Source organism: Abrus precatorius, unplaced genomic scaffold (genome assembly GCF_003935025.1).
Source record: "Abrus precatorius isolate BTA unplaced genomic scaffold, Abrus_2018 Scaffold10, whole genome shotgun sequence".
Lineage (NCBI taxonomy): Eukaryota > Viridiplantae > Streptophyta > Magnoliopsida > Fabales > Fabaceae > Abrus > Abrus precatorius.
Window position 1 is genome coordinate 2157777 of NW_020874292.1, and position 15547 is coordinate 2173323.

A 15547-nucleotide genomic window follows, 5' to 3' on the forward strand; every position below is an offset into this window, starting at 1 on the left:
CCCTTCTTTTTGCACGGCCGCATGATTCCCAAATCAAGTGATGCATGTTACTGGACCCTGTATTCCCAGTACTTAATTTAATCCAACAATCAGAACAGAACAATTTTCGATTGCCCATAACTCATAAGCTAAGATATATGACATTTCATTAAGAAAGTTGACGTTATAAGACCGACTCTGAGGAGTTACCTATGGATCTTTAATAGGGTGTCCCTCTTTTTTATGTTCTATACAGCGCTGTGCTTAGGGTTCATTTTTTTGTGAGCGTAAGCGGAAGATTGCAAGATAATATAATCCAGAAAGCTGGAATCTATTTATTGAATCTCATACGGCAAAATTAATATTGTTCAGGGAGACCAAAGATCATATGTTTCATTAAAGCAATTTATTGTAGGACAAAAATGAATTGCAATAGCAGCCATTTTGTGAATACTATTGTTGTAACGTTAAGGCAAGGCTATTTTCTTTTCCACTCAATTAAATTCTTTCATTTTTCATGTTTATATATATCTAAAAGATGGGAATAGATATAAAGATCTTCCGCAATATATTATTTTATTTTACACATAATTTTATCATTATTTAACTACAATAACTTATGTTTTGTATCTTGCTTAAAAAATTTGAAGTATCCATATATTATATGAAACATTTGTTAGTTAAAATAATTATATATGTCAAATTTAAATGTAATGACCAATACCACCTTACCAAAATTTTGATAGAAGTTAATTTTATTATTTGATAGACTTTGATTTTATATTAAAAAATTATCTCTAACTCACTTTTAAAAGTTAATTCATAAGAAGAGACTTATTCAACCTTTGTTAAAAGTATTTTATCTCTATTTCTAGTTATGTAAGACATCTTAATACTAAATTCTAATAGAAGTTCAACCAATTTTTTTTTAATTATATAATGTTTTCCTTTTTATAATCAGTGATAATATTCGTACATATATTATATTTAGAAATTTATACGTGCATACAAAATATATATACACCAAGTCTAAATCTTTGAAGATCCTAACTACATTATTGGTTTTTCCCTTTCAAATGATTTATCTCTATTTTTTTTTCACTAAAAGGATAATTTTCTGTAAACGTAGAGAATCTCACTTGTTATCTTAGGATTTCATTGTAAATGAAGGCTTCATATGTAATTTTTTTTTTTTTAAAAATGTTATAAATACACAAACGTGGAAAAGAGGGTCATCCCAACTCATCCAAAGATCGTCAAAAGTGGGTTGGCTCGCTTAACCTTAATTTTTCAAAGCAGACTTAAAATCCTGGCGGACTAGTTTGTAAAAAAGTAAATCAAAATGGGTTAATTGGGCAATGACTTGTCTAATTAAAAAAAAAGTCATAAAATTTATTAAAATATTGAAATAATACATTTTAATAGTAATTATTAATTAAGTAATAAATAAATAAATGTTAATTTCTTGAAAGAAAAAAATAAGCATGACGAGTCAACCCATCATTGGTTCTTATTTTAGTAAGTTGAAGCGGCGGGGTTATAAGTGTGGAAACCTAGTCCATCTTAGTTTGTTGGGTAAGATTGCTTTTACTACTTCTAAAAAATTTGGTTGATATGTTTAAAGAAATTGAGAATATTTTTATGAGTATGGTTAAATTTGTTCCTTTACGAAGTTTTTGGATTCTTATTTCTCCAATAGAAATAATCTATGAAAAACATAGTTAAGTTTTCTTTTGAAAATGCTAATTTTTTAAAGTAATTTTTTTAAATATTTATATCAAAGATAATGTGATGACTCTAAACGTTGATAGGTATGCTTGAGATAATCTTAAAATTGATGATTTTGGTGAATTAATTCAATGTTTTTATAGCAATTGACTTTGTGGCTTTCATACGTATATTACAAATTGTGACATTTTTATAAAAAAAAATTTGTTATGTTTAATGACTTGACTTTAGTTTGGAGTAAAAATTATAGAATGATTCATTTAATTAATGATAATGGTGATATTTTTTATAAGTACGGGCGTTATTATTAGGCTATTAGACAGGTTTAAAGTTTCTTTTGTTGAAATTAATATATTCTCAATGATAATACTTAAAAAAAATTACTATATTAATTCTTTAGTTAATTTTTTGGTGTGTTTAAATAGATAAGTTTGTATTCTCAAATACTTTAGTACTCATTCTGATTTTTTTTATAAGAAATAAAATAGAACATTTTATTTTTATTACAAGAAACAAATGATAGATTTAAGATGTATTAATTGTTAAATTTTTTTTATACCATTCTTTTATCAGTATTATTAAATATACAAATTATTAACTACATTATTTAATATTATAGATATTTTTAGAATAAAATTTATATTTATAAAAAACATAACATACTTAATTATTTTCCTTGATCTGATAATTTAGTCTTTTGTTTCTTATAAAAAGGATCAAAAGGAGTAATAAATAATTGGCTGTCATTAATATATGTTTAATCTTATTTATTAAGTCTTAACATCTCATTTGCTTTCACTTCTAATAAAAAATACTTCAATTCTTAAAAAAAATTTAAAAAAATATTCTCCTATCAAACACTTTTCAAATAAAAGGTAGAACAACCCTAAGTAGGATTATCTCATTTGAATCTTTTACGTTCACATTTACATTTGACTTACTACTTAAGTGTTAAAATATTTATTTATAGGTTTACCCCTTTTAATATCATTATCAAAGAATAAAATTATTAAGAAAGATTGAGATTTATGTCTAAAGAGGATTTGGATAATAACAAAAGAATTTATGTGATTAACCAAGATTAATCTACCTTAAATGTGCATAAGTGCTGGAGCAATACTTTTGGATGAAAATTTATTGAGATGCGAATAAATTATATTTTTTATATTTGATATTTTTTTAGTTTTCAAAATATGTTGCAAATTTAAGCACAAAATTTATAATAATAGTTATAAATAACCTATCCTATAAACAAAGAATCACAAGAAAAACTTCAATTTAAATGTTTATTTTTGTTAAATTTTGATAAAAAAAAAATAATTTTGAAATATTAAACGTGATTATAAAATATTTTAAATTTTATATTAAAACAAATTAATAATGAGATGTAACCTGAACCAACACTAAGTCAATTCTGTCTATGTCGTTTATTCTCAATCCCAACTCCCCTAATTGGCAGAAGGGCTTTCAACAGCAATGCCCATATTGCTAAGCAATTATCAACTTGTGAAAGACACGTGGTGATTTATCACTGATAGATTATCTCGATTCTGTGAAACTTTAAAATTTTATATATATATAAAAAAAAGATACAAAAAACAAAAAGGAAGTCAAAAGTGAATCAGTAGACAGAAGCTAAAATAAGTAGAGTTTTATGTGCAATTATCTAAATTGTTTTAAACAATCATTGAAATCTTTTTTTTGTCTTAAAACAATCATTGTAATTTGATAACATTGGGAGAAAAAGAACAAAATTTGCAGTATCTAATAATTTAATGTGTATTAAAGATTTTGAGTAAATATTTTTCATTATATCCTAGCACTGCACTCATATTTTTAGCTTAGATAGATTTTACAAGAATATGTTAAAATATTGAAATTATAAGAAAGATACACATAATTAATTAGTATGCAATCTTAATAAAATAAACTAAAACAAAATGGATAATAATTTAAAAAATAAAAATGTCATATATTTTTATTGATTGACTTTACTACTAAGAAAGTATTGAATATCTTGTAAATAGTGTGTTAACCGCATTTAAAAGTTACGATTTTTGCATTTTTACTTTGGCAAATTTTTTTTAAAACAAAAAATGCACTAGTCACTTACTTCAAAGAATTCTTATTTACGTAAAAAAAAACTTCAATTTAATCTTTTGCAATACTATTTGATATTTTTACTGTGTCTTTGAAGCCACATGTATAATAAGAATATATGTATAGTAAATTTTTATTAAAAATTACATAAATTATTAACTTAATGTATTAATAACATTAAATATTATAATTTAGTAAAAATATTATTTTTTATTGTATATATTTAAATACACGTTAAACAAATTATAGAAAAAATAGTCTAATCTAATTATGCTAGTATTTTAAAAGAATCCAATCGATAGTTTGCTTCAAAATAAAATAAAATATTAAAAATTGAGTGTTGTTAATTAGAATTTATATTTTCTGCTTAAAAACTTATGATACAACTCACAAAAGTAAATCAGGAATTACGTACAGGCCGAATCACTGCAACTCAAAATTTTTAATAATTATATTTTTACACTTATATTTTTTATATTTATATTCATTTTTATATTTTCTTGTTTTTATTACATATTTTATTTTTTAATCACAATTTTTATTTTTTTCTACTTACTTCAAACCCATTTATTTCGTATAAAAATATATAAAAAAAATACTAATCAGTGTTGTAAACACACTGGTTAAAAAATGAAAAATAAAAATATTTTATTTAAAACCTAAAAGCACGCCAATTCTATACTTGTCTAATATATTTGAATATAATTTTTAATAAAAAAATTATATATTAACCAGAAAACGTAACAAGACATTAAAAATAAAAGGATTAAATATTTTTTTAGGATTGAGATCCGACCCGATCTGTCACTGACAACGTTGATTTTACTTCTTGCCATCAAATTAGTCAGTTCTGGTCTCTTGCGTATATTGAGAGCAAAGCATGAACAAGTAACATGTCAGTGTTTTTTTTCCTTTTGAAAGAAGCAGTTGAAGGATTTAGCACGACCCTATACTGACTTGTGTTTCACTGCCCCAGAAAGTGGAAATCCACCCTTACCTAAATCGTCTCTAAGTGACAAGTTGGCAATGACATGCAACATATGCGGTGAGGCATAAAGTAAATAATTATATATATACATGGATTAATTTGAGTGGTAGTAATTGTGAAGAACATTAGTACGCACTGAGATAATTTCATTAAGCTCCAAAAGTTGATCGGAGATACCCATAATTAAGATCATAATAATAAACTATATAATATGCATCAAGCACTCTATAGTGTCATTTTTTTTTACACCACCGCCAACCCTTTGATTTTGGGTCTTGATCTTTCTTGAGGCTCAGGAGACATGGCCTTTCTTTTGCTAATACTGTTATTGTTATTATTACTGTTATTGTTGGTGTGGATGAGATTGTCATTGTTCGAATCTATGGAACTGTTCGCAGATTCTTGTTGACAAGAATCATCAAGTGATTTCAGAAAATACGGCTGAAGCTTGTCCAAATCCGATAACTGAAGAGGCTTCAACAGAAACTCCTCAGCCCCTCCTTCCAAGCACCTATCAACAAATTAATGAAGTTATCAATTGAATGATGCTGCATGCACTGCTGAAGCGTGTAATAATCGATGCATTTTTCCTTTAATTTTCTGTTTTCTACTAATGTATCAAAGTGATGATGCATTTCGATTATGAAATTTCCAAGTTCTTTTAATTCAGGTGAAGCTGATTTTGGTAAATCTTAATGATCAAAATACTTTTTCTTTTTCAGGAAGAAGTCTTCGGATAAATAAGGGATAAAGGGGAAAGTAAATTATAATCCACTTTTCCCTAGAAAAGAAAAGAAAATTTGAGAGCCTGTTTATTTCGATTTTTAAATCACAAAAAATACTTATTTTTTATTTCTTAATCAACTTAAAAAATGTAAATAAAAGCAATGAAATTTTTTTATTGCTTTAATTATTTTTAAATAAACTATTTGAAATAAATAAAATAAAAGTGGCATTTTTATGATTAAAAATAAAAAAAAAATCTTAACTAAACGCCCTTCTAACATTTTCAGCAATGAAGAAAGGATGGAAAACTTACATGCTGATTCTGGAAGGTTCATTTTCTGATGACATAATCACGACTGGAACATCTTTCCAAGAAGATCCCTGCAGCTGTAAGCAATGTCAAAGGAAGAAAGAAAGATAAAAAAAAGAAAAGATAAAGCAAAAGCAAACTTAGATCCTGAAATCTGGAACTTTTCCTTTTTCTTTTCCCTTTCATTTTACTGAAAATTGCAGTGTTACTCGTTAAAAAAAGTTGTAATCCAGAATAAAAAACAAAACCATGTTCAAGTAAAAATTAAGTGGTTCTGCAAATGAATGATCAGATTATAATTTTCAACTCTTGATTGAAGGAGAAGGGAATGTTTGGCATCTTTTTTAGTATATAGGAGTACATGCTATGCTATTCAAGTTAAAAAAGACAGAGGGAATTTCGGGAATGTGTCGGGGAATAAGAGTTGTGTTTTGACCTTGACTCGTTTAAGTAAATCATAGCCACTCATCCCTGGCATGCAATAGTCTGTCATGATCAAATTCACTTTGATTCCCTGCAGTTCAAAAGATGCAACAGAAAGTACATGTTACTATTTGGTATTAATTTGGAGTATCTCACCCCCACTATAACTATATATTACAGTAATTTTATATGATAAAAGTTAGCGGAGGGAAATGACCACGATGAGGTAGCAATAACCAAATTGAATGCTCAATACTAAAACCTTTCTCTACCCTTTTTTCAAAAGAGAGATTTAAAGAAAACTAAAGACAAGGGTAGATACGATTCTAGGGGCGTGGCCATGGTGAATCAAAACAACAATTAGGAGTACGTACGCAATGAAAAAGTTTCCACTTTTCTACAATTCATCAACCACAAGTGCAATATATTACGAAAGGCTTTTGTTCAAAGTTGGTACGAACGAATGTGGTTAAATAGTATTGGTAAAATAAAAATTTAAAAAATGTAAATATAAAGATATTTGACACAAATCAGTCACGATCACAATTTTCTTCAGTTAGCTGTTTTCATCATTAAATTGTATGATTCTTCTTCTTCTTCTTCTTTCCTGATATGATCAAATGCTTGGCGATTAAAATGCATAACTAAGATAATTATGCTATGTCATGTTAAGATCCATATATATCACAGTGCATTTTGATACCTAATATGTATGCGCGTGACCTCAATGTATAGAAGTGATGATGAAAAGGAAATGGGAAACTTGATAGATTTTATGGTTCTTACGATATTTGCCTTCCTAACGAATACTCTACGCGATTCCACAAGAATTCCATGTTCTTTACATTACCGACAATTCCAGAAAGCTCCTCTTGATTACTATTTATGTATCTTGTTAAAGGTAATTTTAGGAGAAACATATTTCCATATCCCATCTTAATGTACCCCTTAAGCATCACTGCGTGTCTTTACATCGCTTATACTTGAACAAAAAAGAAAAAAATAATAACAGAAGAAACGTAGGCATCATTTCAGCAATTGGAATATTCTGTTATTGAAGGAAAAAAGCGCTCAAGTAAAAGAAATAATTAATGCTGTACAACAATGAAATGAATGCCATTTAGAAGTAACCGGTCTAGACTAGCTTGTTTCGAAAACAGTAAATTGATACAAGAAAATTAAACATATATGAGAACTTCTTCAATGGCTTGGCTCAAATGTAGCACATTTAAAACGGTTGAGGAGGAAAAAAGAAGAATAAGATTATTACCTCTTGCTGTAATGGTTGAGCTGGAGGAGAGGCTGGTAATGATTCTAAAGATGTTGAGGAAGTATCATCGAGGCCATCAATTAGACCAAGATATTTCAAAGCCTTATCTCCAGAGTCAACACAAGTAACTGCTTAACAAATAATCACACACACACATATTTAACCACAAAACCATACATCAAATTAACAACACTAAATCCTCAGATAATTGAGATGGTACGGAACTAATTAACATTTTGAGGCCAGGGAAGAAGAAAAAATAAATTAAGTGTATATTGTACCTACCTTTGCATGAGGAACCTCTGAGGAGCCTCTCCAAAAGCTTCATATCTATGACACTGTCGTCCACTGCCAACACATGAAAATGTTGCTGCGGCTGTTGCAGCAGTTTTTGTTGTTGTGGTTGTAGCTGTAGTTTTCTGGTGTCCACAATCTCCATAGCTGATGAACGCTCTTGTTGATCTGTGTTGTCTTGCTAGCAAAATATATATATATATATATATATATATATATATATATATATATATATAACTGGTTAATATATATATATATATCAGTAATTCAGTGTCACGCCCGGGGAGAGGGAGAGAGAGAGAGAGATAATGGGAATGGGAATGGGAATGGGAAGGAGAGGTGGAATGTAATTATCCCATAGCTTTATTTATTTTTTTCTTTTTTAGTTTTTGTAATTTTCTAATAGTGGGTGCATGAGAGAAAAAACTGTGGCGGCACAGTGGCATGGATGTGTTGTTGTTTTTGTGTGTTTCATGCTGAGATCTTCTCCCTAGATTCTCTCTACCGCATTGGTACAACCACTACACATAAACTTTCTCTCTCCTTCCCCTTTCAATTGGATTTTATTTGATTGCTAAGGAAAAAACGCAAGATCTTTGTTCCCATTCGGTCATCATGATGATGGAAAGCGGGTTGAATTTGGGTGTGGATAGCATTGGCTTATTCTAATTATGTGCATCACTTTGAAAATTAAAGCAACCTTCTTTCCTAACTAATTAAACCGCTATTACTTTCGTCTTAATTTTCTCAACTACATATATTAATTTTCCTGTGGCAATGAGTGGGCTTTATTTTGTTCGCTTTTACCTTATTTTAATACTCTTTCTTGTCAACCTACTTTTGTTTATTTTGCCATTGTAAATTACACAGTGCTGTGTGTTAAATCTTAAGTGCATGCATTGGGTAAGATAATTTAGGAGACTTTCTCCAACAAACAGATAATCTTACCTCAGCCTACTTTAGCCTAACATTTCGCTGGGGAATGTAGGATATGACCCCTATAAGTAGGATTATTTTATTACAATCATTTTGTTATAAAAAGAAAGTGGACCCATTTTTTTCACTAAAACTAAAGTTCACAGAAATTAAGTTCATTTGCGAAAATTTTCCACTCATCATTTCATGCAACCCAAATTATATTGGACCACTGCTCTCTTTTTTTATCGTCAATTTTGGTACTGAATATTTTTGTGCGTCTTTTTCTCATAAAAAGCGAGGAAATTGTATTATTGATGTAATATATATATTCACATGCTCAACCCCATCAACTAGTTATACATGGCAAACTCATTCTGTCGGGCACAAAATATTTAATAAATTATAAGAAATAAGACCTTCGAATTTAACTTGAATTAAAAAACAATTAATAATTGCAGGTCAATTAAGATTCTATGAACTAGTATTCCTAGTAGCTTCAACCTATATGTGATTATTGTGATATTTAAGTTTTTTTTATATATATATATATATTTGAATTTGATCTTACTAGTATGATAGCCTAATCTAATTAATATTGTTAGCTACTTTGCACCCAAATTTACGCAAACAACACTAACAAGATCTTTATGAAATCCCACCGAATATCACAAAATAGATGTGTGCTTACCTGAAATTGGACGCAATGTTGACATCGCCCAAGACCTGATCCAAAAATTTGTTTGCAGTCAATTCCATTTTAATTTGGGAAGAGTAAGAACATGGAATAAATCTCTAATCCCTTTAGTTGTTCACTTTGGGTAAACAAGTCACGTCACACAATCCAACAAGATTATTAGAATTTTCAGAATTGAAAATCTAGGGAAGAAAACAGAAGTGAAAAATAATAGAGGGACCACCATGCATACAAGAATGTCATGGAATGCATATTACATTAATACAAAGGTTACCATTAATGTTGGTATAATAAATAGTAAAGGGGACAAGGGATAAATAAAAGGCTAGGAATTGGGACCAAAAAGGGGGTCCCACATAGCAAATTTGAAATCTTAAGTGGGTCCAATGAAATATAATCTTTTGTGGGGTCCCAACCCCATTCCATTCTTGTGATATAGATTTCCCAATATTTGGAATCTGTTCCCATCGAGGGTGTCCAAAGCAGAAAGTTTTTCCTTTAGGGCTCAGTCAGTTTGTTCAAAATCCTTTTTTCACACTTGAGTGCGGGACCCAATTGTTGTCTGCCACGTGTTCGTTCCTTTCATGTGTAGACCTAATTATCGTCTGACATTGGGGACAGATTTCTAACGTGGTTGCACATGAACCGTCAGATCACATCACTATCATCCACAATCATTTTACTCGGTTTCCTTATTCTTACTTTCCCTCAACCCTTGTATTTCTTTCTGCTAATTTTTCTTCTCTTTTTCCTTTTTGTTTCTTGTTTTAATCTTTTAGACAATCCAATTAGCGTGTTTCTAAAGGACTCTATGCTCTGCCAACACACGCCACGCAAAATAATGAATTAAATGACTAAATTAAGAAAAGGCCAAAAAACATAAATTAACTAAGAAAGCATACAAAATTCATCTAACAAAGAATCTTCTAGACGCAATTTATGACGCATATATTTTCCTGCATCTATAAACGATTACAAAGTTATTTTAATTTATGACTTTGCAGCTTGCTTAAACTTTCTCTACAGTCTCTGTAATGGTAAATTTAAGTTTATGTTATGGTCTTTCCTAGTGGAGGGAAACGTATTCCTGTGCATCCTTTAAACCCTGCAGCTTGCTTAAACAGTCTCTATAGTCTGTAATGGCAATTTTGTACTATATATGGTCTTTTCTAGTGGAGGAGAACTATGTTCTGAGATTGGGGGATACAGGATATACAATGGGGGTGATGATTAATCATATATAGTTTGTGGAAAATCCGTTGTAAGGTTAGATGTAGGTTTCAATTTGGGTGATGTGCAATTTTTTTTTTCTTGTACTGGAATTTGAACACCTTTTCTCCTTAAAAGAGTACGTAATATATATTTTTTCATATACATACATATATTTACCCCACTCACTTTTTCACTTTTTGTATGAAAAAATTTCTCTCACTAATATTTAACTAAAATTCAATTATTTTATCATTTAATATGGGTGATAAAATTATTCATATATCCATGATCTAACTGATTTAACTATATCAGACTTCCTTTCAATTAGACCCATTATTTTATAAAAATTAAATTGATTGATAGATAAAAATGATCCCATTTTCATTTTTTTAATTAATCGATTACTAAATTATTAAAAATATATTAGGTAGTTAATTCTTCTTCATGTTCAAAAACTTATCTTTAAATGTTATTTGTGGCCTTGAGAGTATGTATTTCTTGTTTCTGTTTTAACATATGGATAATTGTATTTTAAACGTGTCCGAAATAATAATGATATTATTATTATTATTAATAAAGTGCATTATCTTTTTTATTAGGTTTAGAGGCAAAAGAGTTTAACGAGAGAGAAAGACAATTTAGAAAAAAAAACAATGACTTATATTTTACTCATCTATTATTATCTAACTCTAATTTATCCAAAGCATCTCTTTAACACCCTACATATATCAGTCAAACTAATCTAAACAGTAGAATACTAACATACGAAACCTATTATTTTAAGTATTTTTTGCCTTACGACATCAGATTTTTTAGATCTTAAAGTTTATTTGAAGATTTTTTGAACTTGTTTCGAGGTTATTGAAACTAAATTCCTTCGAGAGTAATTATTGATATAAATGTGAATGTTCATTCTCATGATTGTTAATTTTCTATATTACTGATGTTTAATTTTTTATTGAGCTCAACCTCGTCGTGTAAACTATATAGTCAAATTAACTTAATAAAATAAGGTTATGTTTGATTGTTGTTATATAAAGTTAGTAACGTTCTTTCAAATACTTTGGGGCACTTGAAGTGAATCGTTAGAATGGTCTAGAATTGCATATTCCTTGGAGGAGCAATCATGCATTTTCTCTTCGAGGAAGAATTGTATAAGTTAATTATATTTAAGGCTCCAATTAAGGTGGTGGAGATTCTTATTAGTTCGTAGCGCTCTTCCTTGGGAGGAAATCGAACAATATAGCTTGGCTCAAACGTGATGCGTGTGCCGGCAGAAGAAAAATGCAGAGGACAACTACAACTATTTAATTTTAGCCTTTTGGGGAAAAGGTTTTGGTGGAGACTCAAAGTTAGAGATGCTTTATCGTCTATAATTTTAAACTTGAGATATGGAAATAGCGTTTCAAGCATGTTGTAATTTTTTTTCCAACTAATATCATTAAGACTAGAGTCAATAAAATAGGTATGAGCCAGCATGAAAATATCTATATATAAAAAATAAGTGTTCGAATATTATAAATGAAAGTTTGAATAAATATAAGTTTTTTTTAGCCCAGTTTGTTTAGGTCTGAATTTATGCAGGCTTTGAATATCTACTACTTAATTACATTATTTAAAAAAAAATATGTAATATTGATTTTAAATTAAAATTAATATTAGAATGTACTAACATGATTAATATTTGATTTTATGTTATGATCATGAAAATGATGATAATGATAGTAAGACAATTGTAATTAAAGATAAAAAGTTTTCTTAAAGAAGCTTAAATAGTTGAGAGACTAATTAGAATATTAGATTGTTTATTTTAATTTTGTTGGATGGAATGATTTGATGATATTTTTTTGTTTTAAATTTGTTGGATAAATAGTTATATTTAGATTTTAATATTTTAAAAATATTGTTAATTCAATTTTTTTAATCTTTAATCCATATTAACATAATTTAAAAAAAAATTGTAAAGTGGAATATTCGCATAAACTCTTCAAAGGGCGGACTTGGATTATATTTTAAAATTTTAAATTGTTTCAAATATTTTAGCCTAACTCACATTAGTCCTCTACTTAACTGTGGGTTAGGTAAGGTAATTTGAATGACAACTTTAATTAAGAGATCATTTGCTAAATAAGATAAAAGAAAAAGTGTTCGAGAGTTAAATAAAAATAGAATAAGATAACAGTAAAATTGACTTTTATCTTATTTTATAATGTAGGCATACTAAAAAGTATGATAAGATAATACTACGGAGGATAGACTTATTATATATCTTCGTAGTTTAACAAACATTAAAATTTGAATAGGAAAGATAAAATTATTTTATCTTATTCTTTTAACATATCCCCCAATTAGACTCTTAAAGACTCATTTGATGAATATGAAAGGAGATGAGAGTTAAATAAAAATAACATATAATACAAGAATGATATCATAATCTATATTTGGTCTATATTAGAATAGTAAAATAGAAAACATTATGTCATTTCATTTAATATTTAAGATATCTTATACTTAAATGATAAAATTATTATTTTATCTAAATTAATATAATTTTTTTAAAAATATTTAAGTTATTTACTTTTCAATAAAATTATACATACTTGAAAAAAAATTTGTGTACATATATAATATTTAAATTTTGATATTAAATTATAATTTTTTTATTTTTAAATAAAACTTATTTTTGGGAAGAAATTATAATTATAAAAATTATAAAATTATATTTTATAAAATGAGTAAAACATTTTCTTATTAATTTTTTAAAAAAATATAATTTTCTTAAACTATTCATATAATATTTTTTATAGAAGTATTAAAATTATATTTTTTAAATTATTTCTTGTAAAATATTAAAAAAAAGGTATATAGTATGAGTAAGAAGATAATTAAAAAAAATGTGTTATTTTTATTCTTATTAACCCATCATCTCTTTAAGATAAAATTTTAAATTATGAAAATAAAATATAATATATAAAATAAATTATTTAATTTTATCATCTTATTTTGACCATTAAATAGACTTTAAAAAATTGTTTATGGGATGAAAAGATATACATAATATTGAGATAAATAATAAACTGCCTTGTGGTTTAAATGTGGAATTTAAAAATAGATAGACAATGGGAAAAAAAAAGTATTTCATTTTGAAATGATATTTGGGTTGGAAACAAGAATGTTCATGTTTAATTATTTGGTAGACTTTGCATTTCTAAAATTAAGAAAGTAAATGTTGTTGAATTAGGGGTTTTGGAAGAAATTTCTTGAATGTGGCAATTCTCTAACAAAACTGTGTTATGCCACAATCAAATCAAATTGTTGAGAGTTGGGGATTCTCTTCTTCCTTCTAAATAGGTTTGCCGTTGCCTAATCGGTGGTTTTAGATATACAAAGTGCCTACTATATTAGAGATCTTTGTTCTTGATCAAATATGATGTGTGTCTTTTGCAATTGTACATAAGATACATTATATTGTTTATTTTTCTCTTGTAGGTTCTCCGTTCAGATTTGGGTGGCAACATACACGTGGATGGGATTGAATAACTGCTGAGTTTGGATAGCAAATCTTATTTCGTCCACCGCAAGAATAAGGCTAAACAATAAGTGTAATGTTGTCCTCCCTCCACGCCATTTTTCACACTCTAATCTTAATTCCGTTTAGTTGTGGGGCTATTAATATGCTACTAAAAATAACCAGAAAAGTAACACTAAAATATTTTGTATGGTGCATGTGCCTCAGGACGGCGTCAACTTGTGCTAGTTTAAACTTCAACAGTCAAACTCTTGTCTCTTTTCCCTTATATTCAACCAGGAAAGTGTGTTGCAGTTTCTCTCCTTTGGTAGCTAGCGTTCATGGGCTTCCTATATATATATAGCTACTGTTCGTACTAATTCCTAAAGTAGTGTGTTCAATCAATCTATTCAATGACATTTAAGAAAAAGAAACAAATAAAACATATTTTTTATTGCATATTCTCTCTCATTCTCATATATGTGTAATTCAAGAGTTACTGTTCTCAGCTCTCGTGATAAAGTATGTTTACGGGAGAGTATGTGTTAAACGCGAGTGTTTATCATAGAAAGCTATAAATAATTTGTCAAGAATATGGCTCAGTCTTGAAGGTGTGTCATTTCGTTTAAGGGAAAAATTATCTGTAGTTTAATATCTATTCACATTCAGTATTAAATTTAAATGCTTGGATTATTTAATATTTTTTTATAAAATGTAAGATTAATTAATTTAATCATTAAATTATTTTATATTATTTTTATGATTAAATATAATAAATTTTAAATTATTTGAGTATTTATATTTAAATAAACTTATGTGTTTTTTACGTTTTACATATTTGTGACATTAATTTTTAAATTAAAAAAATGTTATAATTAAGCTACAAATATACCACATACGAAAACCCTTTTTTTCTGGGTGATCGACATTTGTACCCAATAAAACATTTGTCATTAGATTAGCTGAAAAATACAAACATATCGGGACAAGCAAAATGTTACTCGATGAGTATTGGGTAGAAGGAATTCAAATTCCAAGTATATACATAGGGTCTTGAATTAAACTAGAAAATCGTGTGTATAAAAATATAGTATTAAAAAGGATTCTCACTTAGTACATCTGAATAATAACAAAAAAAACACCATACCAACAATTTGTGTTTATTTAACTCTATGTTAAAAGAAATCATACTAACAAGTATCGTAAATAAAAATAAAAAAGGAATTTGTTTTATATTTTATTGAATATTTGACATTTTGTGCATATATTAAAATATATTAAATATGTGTTACACCTTAAATCACTACACCAAAACTCAAGAATTATGATAGATAGATCGTAGGAGTTTGATCAAACCGCCATTGCTTCTTTGTTTTAACATTAAGCAACTTCATTCT

The 15547-nt window shown here is 27.8% G+C and overlaps 1 protein-coding gene across 2 annotated transcripts; it reads right to left on the reverse strand.

Annotated features, from left to right (window-relative positions):
- Window positions 1–4884: 4884 nt before the first annotated feature.
- On the reverse strand, window positions 4885–7998 carry LOC113866768 (two-component response regulator ORR9-like). Of its 2 annotated transcripts, none has more exons than XM_027501578.1 (5): window positions 7810–7998; window positions 7525–7652; window positions 6268–6345; window positions 5835–5902; window positions 4885–5306 (listed from the first exon to the last, which is right to left on the reverse strand). In XM_027501578.1, the coding sequence occupies exons 1-5, from the start codon at window positions 7961–7963 to the stop codon at window positions 5039–5041; spliced, it is 696 nt and encodes a 231-aa protein (XP_027357379.1). In that variant the 5' UTR covers window positions 7964–7998; the 3' UTR covers window positions 4885–5038. The 2 variants fall into 2 exon arrangements, with proteins under 2 accessions (XP_027357379.1, XP_027357372.1); XM_027501571.1 differs by having other exon boundaries at window positions 5835–5908.
- Window positions 7999–15547: the final 7549 nt, after the last annotated feature.